This window comes from Parasteatoda tepidariorum, chromosome 2 (assembly GCF_982258835.1).
Source record: "Parasteatoda tepidariorum strain Cologne lab strain chromosome 2, Ptep-v5.0, whole genome shotgun sequence".
In the NCBI taxonomy this organism is placed as follows: domain Eukaryota; kingdom Metazoa; phylum Arthropoda; class Arachnida; order Araneae; family Theridiidae; genus Parasteatoda; species Parasteatoda tepidariorum.
This window is the reverse complement of record NC_141756.1, coordinates 61,185,782-61,206,226: the sequence shown is the minus strand read 5'-3', so window position 1 is coordinate 61,206,226 and position 20,445 is coordinate 61,185,782. Positions and strand designations below refer to the sequence as shown.

The following is a 20,445-nucleotide window of genomic DNA, read 5'->3' as shown; positions in this document are numbered from 1 at the left end:
ATTTGTTAAGAATACAATATAATTTATTTTACATTAATTAAATCACAAAGCATACAGTTTTTTTCTTCAGAGAGCTAACAAGCTTAAAGTAAAATAATCTTATCTTCAAAAATTTAAGAATTTATTTAACAAGTTTCGAATAATTTAATAACATGATATAAAATAGGTTTTGCTAAAGTATTAAATGAAATTATGTTTTACTGTGAGCATAAGACTACAAAACAAATACTTACAATAATTAAAGTACTTGGTTTGTATTCAGGATTTGGTTGACCTCTGCCTTCAAAAATCAATTTTACACCATACCAAAATGCTAAAGCATATCCCAAATATATGCAAACCCAGATAAGAGAAGCACCAATACTAGTCAAAAGTCCTCTTTTGATGCCTTTTTGGTTGGCAGGTATTAGGCATTTGTTATACCTAATTAAAACACAAAAATATTCATTCAAAGAGTATGAATCTTAATAACATAAACAAATAGTTCAAAGAGTATGAATTTTAATAAAAGGTAAACCAATTCCTTAACATACTGTTTCAGAAAATGGGGAAAATCCCTGATATAGTGTATTCAATAATTACTTTGTATTACTATTATAGAATATTATTGGTGCTATCCTACCTATCTATTTCCTTCTTTTCACCACCAAATGACACCACAGTTCGAATGGATGACAATACTTCTTCTGCAACTGCTCCTGCTGCACCATATGCTTCTAGCTCTTCTCCCGAAACAGCAGCTTGGATCTGTTTAGAGGGAAAAAATTTTTAGAGTCATAGTTTTGTAGATTTTAAATATATTGTATTTAAATAAAAATTAAGAAAAAAAAATTAATTAAATAAACACTGCAGTCACTCCATAAAAATTCAAAGTTTATTTAGTATTATTTCAATGCTTAAATTAGTTCTTCATCAGAAGTAAAATTTCTTAGGAAGATCATTAAAAAATGATCATTGAAGTTTAGAGCTCCACAATTTGAGACCCATTGCATCACTAAATCAATGTACACAAGCTGGCTTTACTTACAGATAAACTGTCACCTATAAATCTGAAGCTGGGTGCGTTTCAAGCCACCACTCACAGAGAATTGCACGCCAGCGATTTACAACGATGGCCTAGTGTCATTAGCCATCACAACCCCTCCATTTTATTTAACTTAACAACCGGCATTAAACTGACCCAATTATGAGTAAAAAATTACCAATATTTAACTCAGTAGCCTTGTAATTTTGAACCCAAAAGACAAGGTAATTCCTTGATCAAGTATTGGGAGAAATTTGCCTTCTTGGTTGATTTTTTGATGGAACTAATCTGCATTTGCGTTACATTAAGATGAAAACTACAAAAACCAGGGCAAGGAGGTTCTAACCCATGATCGGCTTACCACTGAAGATATTTTACATCAATAAGGAGCAGAATTCATATCAACCAGCCACCGGTGGAAGTCGAACTTAGGTCGCCTCACTCAGAAGCGAGTGTGCAATCCCTTGAGCCACTGTGGCTCTACAACATCTCTATTAGAAATAATTATGGCAAAACAGGCATATATAGAACAAAGCCGCAGTATAGCAATAAAATCTAAGAAAAAACCACGGTGACAAAATATACATTTCAGATTATAATTTTCTTTTTCATTTGCTATGCAAAACATTGACAAACCACACTTAATTCTAGTAAGCTGTGACTGCTTGAAGTTTTTGTTAATCAAATATTTATATATAAATAAGTATAATGTTGAACTGTTAGTGTGCTTAATCACATTTAAAATAAATTACCTTCGATATAATACCCATTGCAATGGTTAAAATAGGCATGATACACAGGCACACTAGGGTTAATTTCCAGCCAAAGTATAAAGCAGTACAGATGCATAAAATACATGTAGATACAAAACTAATGCACATTCCAACTTTTTCCCCAATGCCATCTTGAATTCGATTTAGATCTCTATGGGGTGAAAAATAATTATATTTTAAAAGAAAAATTAAATAAACAAGGTAAAGAGTATATGCAAGAACTAAAATTTCATGACAAAAAATAAATAGTAAATAACATTGCTAATTTTCTTAAAGTTGTAAATCATATAAATCTTTTACAAGCTTAGTTTGCTCAGCATTAACTCAAGAATAAAAATATTTTAATAGTATTTAATTGATAAGATAAAAAGCCAAAATATTTTAATTTAACTAAAAGATTTCATAACACTCTAATATCAAAGCTAAAATTTTTGTTAATCATAAAATATAAAATTTTCTTTGGTGTATTGATAAAATTAAATTAACATATTTTTTAATTAAATAAATTTAATTTAATTTTAAAATGAGATAAAAATTAAACTATAAGTAAAAGAATTTCCTTATATGACAAGCTAAAATGATTTTGAATTAGATACTTTTAAGATGGCTAATGTATTTATACGAAATAAATATTGTATCAGTAAATACATCAAAATTCTAAGAAGGGAAGGTGGAATAAAAAACATCATAACCAGTTTGAACGCCTGATAAAACATGGATATGTTCCTAATAATCCCGATTCATCTCCTCCCTAGTTCTTTCAGCAATTAAACAGATTTTGATGTTTTCAGTTGTTAGAGTTTGATAAAATTAGTTTATTCTAGCTCAAATATTAACTTGCAACCTCTCAAGTACATACATCATTATTGACAAGGATTCTAAAAACATACATTAAAGACAGTCATCAAAGAACACAGTGTCAGTGGTGATTGTGACACAATGTGAAAAACCCTGAAAATTTTATGTGCAAAAAATCAAAATATCAATTAATATATCAAACATGTTTCACATTTAGCATAATTTTTTAAAAAAATAATAATAACAATTAAATTATTTACCAATGAAGAATATCACACCTTTACAGTAACAAATTTAAGAAAAATCTTACTTCTTACAAGAATCGCAATAAAGGATTTTAAAATCGTGTGAATATAAATCACGATATTGGATTTTTAAATCACTTGAATATGAATCACGATGTAAGATTTTTAAACCACGCAAATGCGAAAATCGATGTTTGATATTGAAACCGCGATATTAGTGGATTCCGGTGCAGATCCAAATATTCACATTGAGGAAAACTTCGTAAACGAAAAGAATCAAGTGGTGGAAGAATCACGTGTATGTAAGCGCCTCGTTAGCCAAGTGACGGTTTCAGAATTAGAATTTTAGATTGAGGAATTCCATGGAAATTTTGTAAGATAAGTTTTCGATCAGCGAAAGTCAGAGAAAAAATGGTCTAGAGCAACATGGAATTTTGCGATATTCACAGACAACCATATGCTTACTCTTTATTTTTAGACCCAGAAGAATAATACGAAAAACTTGGAATTCCAGGGCATCCACAGAATACAATTACCATTGCAGTGTATATTAAAAAATTAATAGCTATAAGTAAACAAATTCAAAACGATGTTTTTATAATGAAAGGTTTAAAATAAAATGTAACCCATTGATATAAATTCAAATTAAAAAAAATTTCTTACCCTGTAAGTCGACTAGCAAAATCACCAGTTTGATGAGTATCAAACCAACTAATATCTTGTCTAAGAACAGATCTCATAAACATACATCTGATTTTAAATGCCTGATTAGCAGCAGCCATACTGAAGAAGCTGACAAAAATATAATTGAAGCAAAATACTATTGCCCCAATAATACATATATACATGCACAGATCTGCAACATCGTGCAGAAATGTTTCTGTTGTAATACTGAAATAAAAAGAAACATTTTATGATACTTTGAAAGTATAAAATAGAAAATTTATTTTTAAATATTTTGAATTAATGTTTAGCTTTTATATATGAGCTAAAATAAGTTTCTTTGCTACTAGTTAGTAAAAGAGAACTAAAGCACAGACCAAATTAATAAAAACAGCAATAAAAATAAAATTTTCTGAAAAATTAAAAACGTTAACACTTTTTAGCACAACAATTATTAAAGTAGCTTTTGTTATCTATGTAGACTTGCATATTAAACACCAGACAATAAAAATATTTATCTTCATTAAATATATTAATTTTATTTCACTAAAATATGTATTTATCTTTAAGCATACTTTAAAAATAGAAATGAAATTTTTTTATTGAGTTGTTTTTCTATACATAAAAGCAAAGTTAATGAACTGACATTTTGTCATAAGATATCAACAGAGAAAATTTTACCTCAAATTATTGAGAAAAATATTTTCATAAGTTAAATGAAAGTTAAAAAGACAAGATTTAAAATAAAAGACAAAAAAAAAAAAACTTACTTTGTACCATTTCCAGATAAAGCTGTAAGATTGTTGTGGAGTCTATGATGATCAACGAAACTGTCAAGAATATTTCCAAAAAGAACCATGATTGTTGGCATAGCCGCACCAGTCACAACAGCAATAATTATTGCTGTAATCATTAATAACTTATCTAGGTTGCTAGAATACCTAAACTGAAAGAGGAAGAAACTTTTATCACTTTTAAAAATCCTATAAAAATATATGTGCATAAAAATTATATTCCAAATACGATGTGTAAAAAATCTGTGGAGGGTGTTTTTAAATATTAAAACAGCACTTAATGGAGGTTACAGTGTGCTTAATTTCACTTGACAATTAGGGAATAGTATCAATGCTAATAAAAAAACTAAATTTCTTTCTTCAGATAAAAATCCATTGTGAACTGTAAACTAAATTTTGCGGGAAATAGAACTTGCATTAAAAAACACAGAGGTGTTACAATTTACGTATTTTAGCAGACGACATACACAAACCATATGATACCAAAATATAATAATGAAAATCAGTTCATAAGTCTCTGGTTTTCATACAAATCCACAAATCATTACTGAAGCTTTAGATTTAGTACATATGTGTTCAAAAGCACAGTAGTTAGCATTTAGCTACTTTAAATCTATTGGTTACTTAGACTACTTACTCACATGCTACAACCCAAAGGGAATCTCATAGAAATATCATGAATCAGATAAATTTAAAGCGCTTTTGTTTCTTAGTTGCACGGTAGTAGAGAAGAATAGTACTTTCACAATCACCATAAGGCAAAAAATTAATATTCATAGTTCATTCAAATATATCATGTTATATTCAAATGATTTAAATTTATTATAATTCACACATGGAAAAAAAATCAGAATGCATCTAAGAACTTTAATTTATTCATCGTATGTATAAAAAATACCTATAGAGCAGTATTTATTAAAATTTATAAAATTGTTTTAATGCATTCTAATATGTGAGAAATTGTTCAGAGTGAATGAAAATTATATGACCGACATAACAATAACAGAATGAGAAGTATTTATTGGTATCTAACAATGACATGCTTTAAGGTTAAAAGTTTTCCAAATGATAAGGATGATTTGGTTAAAATTTGAATAGAATTGTAAATGCTAATTTAGAAATTCTTCTATAATTTTGTTGACCGAAAATTTCTTTTTATAACACTTTACAGCTGTTTTAAAGCTCATACAACTGGTTGATGAAAATGCTACATTAGAATATCAAAACAAAGATAGATCTAAATATCTTGAAGATTTAATGTAATTAAAGAACATAAAAATTATAGTAGTATAGATATATTGCTTATAAAATTTGATTTCTTTTACACTAATAAGTAAATCATTTATTTTTTTATGTAGATAAAACTCTAAAATGGAAATTAGCACATTTTAAAACTAAAAGAAGCAACAATAATAATTTTTTATCAAAAAAAAAAAAAGCGTTAGTCATAAATGAAACAAACATACTAACCAGAGAGAGAAAACTAACTGACGGTGTTTGTTCTTTGGAATCTTCTTCACTTTCTTTTCTATAAAAATAAATAAAATTCATGACTTAACTAGGAAGGTAACACTGCTAAATAATCATTGGAATTAGAAATTCTGTCATTCAGCATTTAAAAATTAAAATTCTAATAATTTCCTTGTAATTCTTACATTCAAATATGTTACACAATTATACTTAAAAACAAAAAGTTTGCGAATTAACAAATTAAAAACAATATTATAATAAAAATTCTTTGTAAATAAAAATAATGTGATAAAAGTTATTCAATTTTAACTATCAAACCTTAAGATGTACTACCTTAAATGCTTTTAAAAAATGACAATATTTTTAGAAAGTTGTAAACATGTTTACTTTTCACTTGACGTGTTATAACAAATCCAGCTACATTGAAGCAACAGTTTTTTTCTCTTATAAAAACGCATTTATTTGACACATCAACAAAGCAAAATTAAATGGAAATACCAATAACAGGATAGAAATAACCTTCCAAAATAAATGGAAAAACATGTAACGGGTTAGTATGAACCTTAAATTCAAAACAAAAACTATCAAAGGCAACATCTCTCTAATGTTTAATGATCTGATTTTAAATTTCACATACTTTTTTTTTTAATCCATGCTTTTGTCAGCCAATTTTTTTTTAGATATCTTTAGACTTTATAGTGTGCAGTTCAGGGTTGGCAAGTTTTTGACACATGACAGTTTTTACCGGTTTATACCATGGTTTTTGCCGTCATGTCAAAAACCCCTCTGTCAAAAACGTCGAAAACTGTCAAAAACCCATAGTTTTGCTAAAACTGTATTTTTGAGTTAACTGTTTATAATTTAAAATGAATTTATTTTTGGGCAATAAAATTAGAAAAAAAGTTGTTAAAAGATATTTAAGAACAGATTTTTGCATTTTCCCAACATGATTATATCAAAACATACTATTTGAAGTAAAATATTAGGATACTAAACAAAATTTTCAACATTTCCAAGCATCATTTTGTTTGGCATATTACATTACTGAAGAATGTCAAGTCATTCTTGACTTAGAGTTTGTTCGTGGTTGCAAGTTTTGAAAGTTTTGTTTAGCTTATTTCTAATATTTAAGAAATGCCAAATTTTAAATTCTTCTTTTTAGTTCTTGAATTTATTAATAGTTCCAAGCTTTTTTGTTTGTTTGTTTATTTCTAACAATTAAGAAGTGCAAAATTTTGAATCCTTTGCAAATCAAGCTATAATGATAAAGTAAGTGTCACTATTTTCAGAAAGTATATTACAATATTTCTGTATGAATGTATATCCTTCTATAAGAATACGTGTATATAGTTACAAAATCAATAGCAATCATTTACAACATTCATTTATAAAGGCAATTATGTGAAAATAATATTTGTTTGCTACATACTATAAATTAAAGAAAACAGTAGGTTTTTGACAGTTTTTACCGGTAAAAACATGGTTTTTACCACTGTCATGTCAAAAACCAGTTTTTGACGGCAAAAACCCAACCCTGGTGCAGTTCCAAAAGAGCATTTGAAAGTTTTGACTTGTTTCTTAATATTTATCAAATTTTCAACTTAGCTATTTTGTATTTTAAGTCCCATGTGAAGGTTCAAGAATTAAAAAATGTAAAAAATCTCTAAAATCCAAAAATTAAGAAAAAGGCATAACATAAAATTTTTTGATACAAACAATGGATAAAAAAACATCCAATAGAGAAAATATAAAATAATATCAAAAGCTGTAACATCAGTAGCTGCAGTGGTGTGAGATTATAGATAAAATCATAATTGAATTTTATTTTTAAGTCAATAAATATAAAAAGTTATATTGTACAGCAACAGAGACACATAATAATTTTTTAGAAAGGGAGCCACAAAAACTAATACCAGGTTGGCATCTAAGATTAACATAATTGTAAAATGCAAAAATTGTTAAAATATGCAAGCAAAACTGTAATTCTAAAAATACAAGTCACATTTAAATGAAGATTATAAATGACTTACATGTTTATAACTATTTTTTTATTATTTTCTTTTTATTCAAGAAAGAATATACAGAAAATAACGGTTAAAAAAATTTAACGTAAATAAATTTAAAACATAGTTAGATGATTAAAAAGTATATTATTAATATAAATTTACAGGGAAAAACTTAATTTACCCCAAGTTATCTTTTTCTATTAGTATTCAAAAAACAAAATTTTTTACTAATACGGTATCTGATTTTTGTATTGGTTATTGGCTATTATTTGAATTTTGAAATTATGCACTTTTTTCATTAACTTTTTAGATTTAAATGTGTTTTTTAGATTTACTTTTTATTCAAATTTATATGTAAAAAATTACATTTTTAAAAGCAAAGCTCGCAATACAAAACTGTTTAAATTCCATATTTTGAGAAAGGCTGAACTGGATCAGTAACACGTTATTACAGCTGAAAGAAAAGGCTTATTCTATTTCTCTTTGTAATTTATATTTTTACTAGCATTTAAAACAGTTTAGGAACCAAGTTTAAAGGCTTAGTGAGCTACTTTCGGTACACAGGATACATGATATAACTGATGAACTACATGTTTAAATACTGTAACTTTTAAACAAAGTTTCAATCGAAGACAAAATTTAGCATTTTTTGTATCTTAAAGCACTTACTTTTTCTCATGACCATCAGGAGGAGCTCCATCTGGAGGTTTGCTAGCACCATTTGCTAATTTCATAGAATTATGAAATTTGTTGTCATTAAAGTGAAAACCATTTTCTTTAACAGACATTTCGAAATACGGAGAGGTAGGTGGCTGTAGATAACTTTCTATATAATGTCCGTTTTCAGATTGGTCACTTACCCTATAAATGAAACATAACTGAGTAAAAATTTTTTATAATTTTAATGCACATAATAAACAATAAATTAAATAATCATATCGTATAAGTACAGTGCATAAGGGAAAAAAATATAATTATTGAATGACTAGTGCTCTTTAGATATATTTTTCAAACAGCTTCTCATTACTTAAAAAATATCTCTCAAGTTGAGAAATGCTAAAATGCAAAGTAAAAATTTTTTCTATAAAAATAATACAGCACAAGATACTAAATCTGGAATGTGTAGGTCCACCAAGATTCCGGATCTTGGGTGTGAACTTCAACCACTTAATTTTCAACAAACTAGGTGCCCTTTAATAAAAAAACTTAAATAAAGGTAAAATTTACAACTAAAACAAAATTTTTCACAAAAACAGATTATTTTGAAATTATCTGTCAGTTTTATTTGTAAAAAATGATTTTTTTTCCTTCTAAAAATTCCTGCAATTTACATTGAAGAGAAAAAGTCAGAAAAACATGCATAATAAAAAAAATATAATGACTTTTAAAAAACAAGATTATTTTGTGCGCAACAATTTTATTAGCTATTGGCATTTTGTTATACATGGAATAAATAATTATTAATATCTAATACTATATAATAATAACAATTCATAATGAGCTTCAAAAATTCTCAAATTATATTTGGATAATTGGTAACAAAGTTTTAATCAAATAAAATCATACTATTACATAAGAATATATAACTATTATAAATATTGAAGACTTACTAAAATAACTCATAGAAACCATAATTAATTGAAAAACTTGTAAATTCAAAAATTAATGAGAGAATAAATGTCTAATAATTTAAAAATTGCCAGCACCTGACCTCAATATTTATCTGTTTATCTATTGATATGAAGCTTTATTTGATAAGTTTTGTATAGTTAGAATTGTCAGAGGTTTTTTCAGACTTTTGTGAAAAGCCCTGTTTTGGTGACATTGAGATTAATTATAGTTTTGTAAAAATAAAAAAAAAAGTCTTTGTCAACAACTTCAAAAGTAAATTGCATGACTAACAATTAAATAAACTATCTTTAAAACTTAAAATTAAATGTTACACTACCTTGTAGATAAGGCTTAAACTACCAATTAATATTCTTGAATGCATTTAAATTGCTTTCAACTAAGTAATAATATGATATGAACATAAAATTATTTAAAAATAAAATGTAGCATCAAAGAAACATTCTTACTTGATATTTGGTACTGTTAAATTTTTGTAATTTGATGACCCATTTACTTTAGGAACTTCTGTGTCTTCAAATGCTTCGTTGACATGGTCTTTTTTGTAAGATTTTAATTGACCATTATTTTCATCTAAAGATTTGTAATGAAGTAGACTAGATACTGGACTAAGATGTACATTTTCATCAGCCATCTTTCGATCTAAAAAGAAAAATTTTGACTTAAAAATAATATACAAAACGTTCATAACATATAAAGTAGTCTAAATTTGGTTAATTGAAATTTCTATCCTTAATATAATTTTCAAATTTAATATTAATATAATATTTTCTTAGCTTAACAAAATCTAAAAAAAAAAAAAAAAAAAAAAAAAAAACTCAAATATTTTTTAAGGAATAAATAAAATAAATATACATTTATTGAATATTTGTATATTAAGCATTTCTCTTTTGAAATTTGTACTCGTGGGCTTGAAAGAAAAGTTTATTTTTACTTTTCCTACATATATTATTATGTATTACAGCATTCAAGTTTTAAATCTAAAAATTGATGATGTACATTTAATGAACCTACTTTTAGTAAACATTTTATTGCAAATATATATTTTTCATAAAATTACTATTTAAAATATAAAAAGACTTAAAAAAAATTAGAATTCTTTAGACAATATTTTTTAAACTTATTAACAAACAAGCAGTTTAAAAATAATCAAATATCCTATTTAGGTAATAATAGTTCTATGATTAAAACTCACAAGTTAAGTACTATGTTGCAGTTTGTAGCATAAAAAGCAATATCTATATTTATAAAAATAGTTATAATCCATTAGTAACAAAATACTGTGCAGCAATTTGTAGCAGAATAAGCAATATCTCTAATTATAACAATAACATTAGATATCATTTTACAAAGCGCCTTTAAAAAAAAAAAAAATTAATCACTGACTGTATGGAATATATGATTCCATACAGTTTGACAAATAACCTGTTCAGTCAACACGGAATACCACAATTCTGACGTATATAGACAGTTGAGTAATATTTTTTTAAAACCAACATTTAATATCAATCTGTTCAATATACACGCAAAGTAAGTGCAATTTCAATTTTAAGCTCAGTTAGAACGTATATACTCATAGGTACATAGGTCAAGGTTTCAGGAAATATTGGGGATATTTAAGCCACAACAAAGAACAAAAAATTATAAGCAACAAAATAAAACAAAATGTCAATACAAACAAAACTTTATTTTTGAGCGTCGCCATTTTGCAGTCAGTTCACAACTTAATTAAATTATAATAAAAATTATTGTTCAATTTAAAGCTTTAATTGCTAAAGGATAAGAAATTGGGAAATGAAATAATAATTGTGGTTTAAATTTCCCGGCCACGCTGTTACAAAGCGAAACAAGTGAGCAAGGGCAGACGGTAGATAGATAATAAGTAATTGACTGTTTATTTCTGTTCAGTAAAAAGACTAGTAACACAACCCAATAAAATTAAATCTCATTCAAGCGAAATAATATGCGCCCGAATTTTACATGAATGTGAAAAGAAGAGTTTTTTTTAAGATTTCAAAATGTGCTATTCATTTTTTGGGGTTAATTGGAGGGCACATGAGAAAGTTATCATTCCTCATTTCTTTTCAGTGTGAACATTTATTGAGAACGAAGTTCAATCGGTTATAATACGTGTGTAGTTCAGCTAGTACTTGAAGAGAATCGCAGTCCGAATCCGTTGAATTCGCCTTCTTTTGATGTTGAACGAGAAAGAAGCAATGTTTCCAATCAGTTTACATAGTATAACTTTTTAAAAATAAATAAATAAATCAAATATAATGCATTGTCTATTACAATACCCATCAATAGTCTATATGTTTTAGTACCTGGACTCGTACTATTGTCCTGGACATGTACTATCGACTCTACCATTTTAAGAATAATAGCAGACAAAACTATTTATAAAAACAATCTCAGTTTTTGAAACCCACCAGTTTCTAATAGTTAAGGTTGAAATTACTAAATAAGACATGATGGATTTTACTATGCAGAGCAAAATTTAATATTGAATAATTAATCAATAAAAATATATTAGAACACATTACAATCAAAATAAATCATATTCCCGATAGTGATTTATTGAGAGTACAAAAACATAATTTATTTTCAGTTGTTAGATTTTACTTTAAAGATTTACAGAAAATTAATTAATATTAGTTCTAACAACTTAGTGCATGAAAAAAATAGTGTTAAATTGTATTGGATTTTTTAAAAAAAAATTAAATTTATTTAAATTAAGGAAAATAAAAAAAGGCTTTTCTCAGATACTAAAGTTGAATTGTCAGAACGCAGTCTAAATTTGGTAGTTTAGTCTGCTTTTTTTTTCTTTCTATTTTAATTTGTTTATTTTTAAAAAAATACAGATAAACGGTTCTGAAATCACGTTTTTTGCAGTTCGATCACCTAAAGAAATATTTCAAAACCTTGGATAAATAAATCAAAAAAATCTATTAAGAGAACACACACTCATAAAGCTGTAAAAATCCTTTTTTTACGTTTAAATAACTCAAAAATTAACTCATTTAAGAATATTCTATTATATTTTTGATTTACACTTACACTTAACCAAAGCACATATGAATAAAATTACTCTTCAATTAACTAAAATTTTCGCCAGAAAGCACGTTTCTTATTCGTTGTCTCAATAAATTCTATAGCCAAACGGTCGAGTTAGAGTTCTCTTACCGTCAAGCTAACAATGAATGATTTCGTGGTTTCTTTCTCCATGCAATGCATTTGGATGCTTTCACTAATGATGTTCCCATTGCACTCAAATTACATTTAGAATTGTTTAATTGTTAAAAAATAAAACCTAACAGTTAGAACATTTTCCTTTCAATATATCGCCATTTTATTAAAAAAAATTCAAAATATCCAACCCTCAACACCAGCAATATTAATAAATATTAAAAATTTAAGAAAAATTATTGCAAAAGGAATTAATTATAAATCAACCAATATTTTTTATAGCTAAGTTTTACGTCAACCATGATATATCTGACTAGTTTAACAGAATTTCCTTCATAAAATTTTTTAAATACAGTTTAAAACACGAAGAAAAATTTGAAAATAATGTTTTTAATTATAGTTGCCCATAACAAATTTACTTAGAACTATATCTTGTGAGATATTTGTTTGATAGAAAATTGTATGATTTTGGTATTGTTTTACATAATTACTACAATACCTGGCCAGGTATTAAATCCATTGTTGCTGAGTATCCAAAGCAGGCCGAGTAAAAAATTTAGTTTTCGCTGAGTACCATGTACTTGGTCAAATTTGAGAATAAAAATTTAGGAACCGATACATCTGTAGCTTACGTACTTTCCTTCTTATGGGAGTACAAAAGTTTCCATACTTACTCTTTTAGTTTCTTCGTTTTGCGTAAGACATAGTTTAAAGTGCGTTTTAATTTTGTTACCGTTAGCTAAGAAGTATTTAGAGGAGTGTGATGCGACTACTTCTCTCAGAGGCATACATAAAAATAAAGATGTGTTTTTTTTAAACATGTAAAAATATCCTTTCACGTTTTTTTCCCTAAAATCCTTATACCCAAATCGAATTTAATAAAATTTTTTGGAGCTTTGTTTCGGCTACATCTTTTCTAATTTTTAGGTTTGTTATTAGGTTGTTATTAATGTTGTTGTTAGGTTTGCATTATTTATAATGTAACACTACAAAAAATGACGAAGAGAAATCCGATGTGTGCAGAAAAATGAATTGAACATGAAAAGTCAAAGTCCATGGAAAAAAATATATTTTCTATAATTTTGAAAGAATATATGGAATAGAATTTTTAGAATAATAATTAACACTACTATAATATTGTTATCACTTGAAAGACTTTCAACTGCAAAGCAAAAAATGAAAATAACCGAATTTCTCAAAGAAGCTTGTGAAAGCACACAAACTTATGCTTAGAATGGCTGATATCTTTCCTTTTTCTTACGGCATTGAATATTAATTGGAAATTCTTTTATATAAAGAGCGAAAGTTCCAAGAAAGAAGTTTTTGTCAAAATTCTCATAGCATGAAAAGGTCAAAACAAGAATAAAAAAGTACCGCATCATCTTAATTAGGGACTCAAATTGTTCAAAAACAATAGAAAAAGAACTAGAAAAGGATATGTTACGAAAAAAATAATGATTTACAAAATTTAATTATTCCTCTTCTCACTCTGATAAAAATTAATGCAAGAGAGGCAAATTCGGCTGAAAAGTTAAAAATAATTATAATGTTATCATTGAACATATTCATTGTCATCTTTTAAAAAACACAAAGGAATTATTCATGTGTGTGAAATTCTCTGAAGAAAAAACTGAAAAATAATTCTTTCAGAAGAAACAATCAAAGATAATTCTATAAATGAGTAACTAAAATTTCCGGATGTTAGAAATGAAATAAATGAATAAAATACACGACGATCACTGTAGTGTGACAACCATAAGTGATGCTACAACAAGGACAGTGACAGAACAGCCGTTGGAAGAGATCTCGAACAATTAACAGTTCAAACCGTTAGAGAAAAAAGAAAGAAAGAAAAACTCAAACAATTAACGAATTTTTCAAACGCTGTAATTTAGAAACTAAGCATGTAAAAAACTAATTTTAAAACGCACCATTAATTAGAATATTATTAAAACTTGAAAGAAGAATTTATGCAATAATGATATAATGTTACAGTATTTAGTGTATGCAATTGAATTTATAATACGATTTTTTTAGAATTAAAATATTTTAATTTCATAACAAATTAAAATAAAATTGGAAACTCAGCTTTATTTCGTCCTTTTTTACTCTTCATTTAAGTTATAATTTTTTTTTATGAAATTCAAGTTTAAGGTTACTTAATATTCAAATTGGTAATTTCGATTAGCATTAAAATGTTTGAATGCTTTGTATATTTTGTTGATAAGCTTTTAAAAGTATGGCAACATTTATTTACTATTGTAGGTGGCAACACAAGTGAAAACTTCTAAGTGTAAACATTTTCGGGATAAAGTCTTAACCTTTAGCGGTAGTATTGAGTTTGTACAATGTACATAGTACGCACAAACTGGTACGTACATACAGGTCGGAACAAACTTTTGTTGGACGAACATAACATGCAAGATAATGAAGAAAGAAAAAATTTTATCGAGGAAAAATAGTTATACATTTAAACACAGTTTGTAAAATATAGTTTTGAATTTTATGTATCTCCAATGTCCATTAACATAAGATCAATTAACAAGGTCTTCTCATACTTAAAATGTTTCGGGATCCAAATCTTGACTCAGATTAATTTTTTGTTTTATCAGTTTAAAATATCATAAGCAACAGTTCTGTGGCTTATGATATGTTCTTTTGATACACTGTCTCAAATTATTTTTATAAACTCATGATTATGAAACTAATGCAGTATGGAATTTTGGAAGTATTTTTGAAAAAGTAACTTCATCATTTTTTCCCTTTAAGAATATCATTACGATTTTTCATCATAAAATTCAGTTTATGAATTTTTTTAAAAAAAAATACCAAATCTGAATTGATCTTGGAGATAATTTTACTTACTTATTTACTTAGTAACAAAAAGAATTTTTTTTCGAAATGTATCATTTTAATGGAATTAATTAATTTTGTTAAATCGATGTCGAAAATATGACGAGCAACAATTACGTACAACGATTTTTAAATATATTTTATAAACATTTTTATAAGCTAATGTCTACAACAGCACGCAATAATGCAACATTTTAGGAACAGTAATTTTATTTTTAATTTAATAATTCCTTATAAAAAAATTCTTCTGATGAATTTTACAAAAAAATAATAAAAATCTTTTATCTTTAAGACATTTTTAGTTACAACTTACTTACAGAAAATGAATATAAAAAGTATTTTGCCAACAATTTCTTTGTTACCTATTCCTAATTGAAAATTCATGAATTATAGTTTTCATAAGGATTATAGAACATCAAATATAATTTGAAACTTACTAACTTCACTGTATACCATGCAATGTCTTTTGCGTTGCATATTTTACCTTTCGAAAGCAAAGGGAAATTTTACATTATAACAAATATATCCTTATGTGTTTTATAGCAATTTAGTTTTACAACTTAGTTACTATTATGCTAGCTGTCGAATCAGGTGTTGATCAAGCAAGAAAATAAATAAATAATAATAAAAAGACAAGGCACAATATTAAGTAATCTTTGTGAACAGTTCTCCAAAACAAATACTTGTGTCATAAGTATTTTATAATCATTTTTAGAGAATGAAGCGATGTGGAGTGACAGTTAACCAATGTTAGTCATTCGACAAATTATTTTTTATCTTCAGTCGTCATTTAGAAATAACGTCTCTTCTTCCTATCATTTATTCTTCCTTCTTTCTTTTATTGTTTTTTTTAATATTATTATGTGCAATTTTCGTAGCTTATACACATTAGTTAAGTTTTTAAAGGCATGGTTTAAATGGGAATCAACAGTAAAGGTTTGAACAACTGTTTTTTATCACTGACGCAAATTATCCTATTGAACTTATACTCAGCACGTAAATTCTTTTTTTTTTTTCATTGTTTTTACCTTTCCCCGTGACTTTACATTACTAGTTTAATGATTTTCCGAAGTTTTTTTTTTAGCCTTACTACAAATTATTCCCCTTAATTGACACTTAGTACGTACTTTCATTTTTTTTCTTAGAAAAAAAGGTTGTCTTTCCCGTTTCCTTCAGATTATTAAATTTTATAAGGACATAAGACTTTGACATTTCATAAGACTTTATTAGACATTTATCCATAATTGTCATTTTCTTTTACAAGATGTCGCCTCTCCTTATGAGTTTACATTATTAAATTTAGTCATTTCTTTTCAGCCCTGCTATTTAAATGACACTTAATACAAATTTTAACTTTTTTCTTTAACATATCACTTTTTTTTGCTCATTTAAAATCTATATGAATCACCAATTAGTAAGAAATTTTTATTATTTTTATTGTTTGCTTTCCTTCCAGGGGACTTTCCCGGAAAAGTTTTAAAGGGAAATTATCATGAAAAATATTTTTGAATTGTGGATCTGGATTGAGAAACAGACATACATACGGTTTTATATCAATATATTATTGGCAATTTATGAAATAACGACTTAGAATTAATTAACTTGGCAAAGTATGAAATATGAGAATTATTATATACTTTATCTTATGTCAAAAGCCCTTGAAGCAAAGTAGGATAGTACAATTTGTAAATATAAATCATGAAAAAAAGTACATTATATTTTTTATTCAATAAATCAATTTCTTCTTGAAACATAAATTTATTTTAAATGACTTGCTTGGTTATTGTTTAGTTATATCCCATTAGGGAAAACATTAATGCAGGGAATATCTAGCAATAACTCACACCTCCTTGCCGAATTATTTTCCCAGTTATTATTAATACTACATGACGATTACTAAAAATTTACGAACTTAACTTCTTATTTAAGAAAGCGAAACAAAATATGAGTTTACTTATTCCGGAAAATAGCTTTCAATTATAATAGATACTAATAAAATATAACTATAGCATGACACTATACTAACATAACTATACTAACTACAGCATAACTATAACTAACTAAAAGCATGAAATAATGATATTTCATACTTTGCTGATTTTTTATTTGGCATTGTACAGTGCGAAAAATAAAAAAACGGACAACACTGAATAACTTTTGATCTTAATGGGATCTTCAAGTTCTAGGACTCCATCTTTATGGTTTGATGGGGTAACCTCAAATATGCTAATTAATTGGTTCAGACGATATTTTAAGTTATTAAATCAAACACAAAAACGTACTTTCTCTTAATAAACATGCCTTTTTTTGTTGTTGACAGAATCGGATTTTTGACACTCAAAATATTGGGAGTAGCCGCAATCTGGGAAATAGAGTCCCCATAGTTAAGTCAGGAAATCCATCCAAAGTTTGGATTCTTTAATGTCACTTTTATTCTTACGTACTTCGCCAAATCTCGGAAACTTATTAAGGGAATTGAAAAATTTCTGCACACAATTATAAAATTCGTTTATCCAAAAAATAATTCCATGCAAAATAAAATTTTTAATAAATATTTATTATTATTATTATTTTTTTTAATGATAGTCGAAATTTTTATAAATTGTGAGATATTAAAGCATGTAACTTTACATGGCTAAACACAAAATTTGAGCAAAATCGGTTGAATAGTTTCTGAGAAATTGAATTTTAAATAAATGACTTTTTAAAATTCGACATTTATATTTCATAGGCAACGTGTGAAAGGTTATACTTTGCTGGTCAATTTTAAGCATTGTACACAAAGCCGGATTTTAAATTTTTCTGGTTATATACGCACATAAAGGATTATTTGTTTGAATAATAATTACATATTTAGATAAAGCTTACTATATTTGCCATATTATTACGAAAATAAAATTATTTAAACAGACTTGGAGTTAGAAAAAATATTTAGTTTCTAAAAATTCAAAATTTATGAAATACTAATTAATTCATAATTTTTTCGTCAGTCTGAAAATTTGCTGAATTAGTATTAACATTTAAGATTAACACGGCCTTGTGATGTAAAACACGAATTATTTTTATTTATAAACGTTTCATTTCTCATTCGTTCATATTGTGTTTTTCGGTTAAGAAATAATTCTTTTAAATTCGTCCATATCAAATACGCAATCTGAATAATTGCATATAAAAGTTTTTATTGGATGTTCTGTGCATAAACTTTAAACTCAATGTAACCTTCAAATAGATCATTTTAAACGGTTCGTTATTGCTTATTTTTGCATTAAGCGTGCGTCTAAGCAAATAATTTTAATACGTCACTAAAATAGCACTGCAAAATATTAGGGTTAGTTATCTATCGGAAGACATGACTTTTTTTTCAGGATAGTGAAAGGATTATTAAAAATCTACAAGAAAAGGGAGGGGAGAGGTTGATATATATTAAAAAAAACTGCTCAAAACCTTAATTGGTCAAAATAAATCAATGTTTATGAATATTATCTAAATGAAGTTTAAAAACAGGCTTTATTTATCTAAGTAATAATTGTTAAGTTCATTAACTTAATTAAAATTTTAAACAAAATATAAATTGCTAACATATTCATCTTGGTAAAAAGATGCAATTGAAATAAAATAATTATAGTCCGTTTTTTTTTTTTTATGAATTATTTTTCTTCCATGCTTTTTTTAATCATATTTTGTATTTTTCTAATCTAATCTAATATTTTTAAGAATTATTTCATTTATTTTCATGGAATTTTCAAATTTCATATTTGATATAAGAGGTATTGTTGAATCAGTATTTTTATTTTCATAGATTTTCAACAATGGGAAAACATAAAAATTTTTTTAAAAGAAAATTTAAAAGTATAATAAACCTTTAATAGACGCCCGGTGGCTGAGCGGTAGCGCTTCGCGCTGTCGTGCCACAGGTCCCTGGTTCGATCCTCGGGCCGGGCAAGGTTCACTCAGCCTTTCATCCCTTCAGTGGGTCGATAAATGAGTACCAAGCATGCTTGGGAACTAAACACTGGGGGTTCCGCGTTCGGCTGACTACCTGACCGGAACATCTGCTCCTGCACCCCAGAGCCCAAGGTCAAGAAAACTGAGATGGGCACAGTAGGCCTTGGCCCTCTATGGGCTGTCGCGCCACTGAGTTTAGTTTAAACCTTTAATAATGCGCAGGGATTAAAAATAACAAATTATTGGTCACCGTTTAATATAATTTTACTGAATAAATCTATTGGCTTATTTAGCATTTATTTTTGAAAATATTCACCTTTCCGAAATTTACTATGATAAATAGTTCCAAAATTAGAATCCAAAATTAGAAATCCAAAATTAGAATTATCTTTTGAAGTCCTATTTTTATCCTTTTATCCGCAGTTTGTCCTGATTAACTTTCAATCGACGACAACAGGCAGCCATATGCAACAGATCTGGTTAAACAACTGTAAAAAACATGAAAATGCGTTTCCGGTGTATTTGCCATTCAGATCTCCAGATATCACTCTTATAGCGCATGCCTGGGAAGATCTGAGAAGGGAAATTGAAATTCGTATTCTTTTCCCGACTACCAGCGGTGATGGATCAGGGGATAGAGCGCTCGCCTCCCAATGAGGCGACGCGAGTTCGAACCCCATCCATTCGGAGCTTTCGGCTACCATTGATAAAAATGCGAATGTAAAATATCCCCAATATTAATCAGTTCATGGATAGGAGTCCCCTTGTCGTCGGGCTAATAGTGGGAAGTTTTCTGATCTGAATTTTGCTTGATATCTATGATACTGAGACTTTGACCAACGGAAGCAACTTTGCAAGATCTTCGGTAATGTGTAAGTGTTTGTTTGTCTAATTTGTTTTTTTAGCCAAAGAATAATTTAAGTTTAATGATTATTGATGCAATGGTTCAGTGATTAAGCTACTGAATTATCATTGTGAAGTACTGGGATTCGATTTCCGGTGGGGGCTAGAAACCCAACCAAATGACGGGAAATGTTCAACTCAATGAGTATGTCTGGG

The 20,445-nt window shown here is 27.2% G+C and overlaps 1 protein-coding gene across 11 annotated transcripts in view; it reads right to left on the bottom strand.

Moving 5' to 3' along the window:
• Nucleotides 1-20,445, bottom strand: part of LOC107454807 (ATP-dependent translocase ABCB1) — a 108,800-nt gene that overhangs the window by 26,687 nt on the left and 61,668 nt on the right. For 6 of the 11 annotated variants that reach the window (XM_071177585.2, XM_071177586.2, XM_043042547.3 and 3 more), the window contains 8 exons: nt 9,852-10,044; nt 8,443-8,634; nt 5,768-5,825; nt 4,274-4,449; nt 3,504-3,731; nt 1,777-1,948; nt 623-747; nt 234-423 (listed from right to left, as the gene is read on the bottom strand). In XM_071177585.2, coding sequence (XP_071033686.2) covers nt 234-423; nt 623-747; nt 1,777-1,948; nt 3,504-3,731; nt 4,274-4,449; nt 5,768-5,825; nt 8,443-8,634; nt 9,852-10,044 — 1,334 coding nt within the window. Of the gene's footprint in view, nt 1-233; nt 424-622; nt 748-1,776; nt 1,949-3,503; nt 3,732-4,273; nt 4,450-5,767; nt 5,826-8,442; nt 8,635-9,851; nt 10,045-11,077; nt 11,286-20,445 lie in introns of those variants that run through there. The other 5 variants (XM_043042543.3, XM_071177587.2, XM_087157415.1 and 2 more) reach the window with 4 other exon arrangements.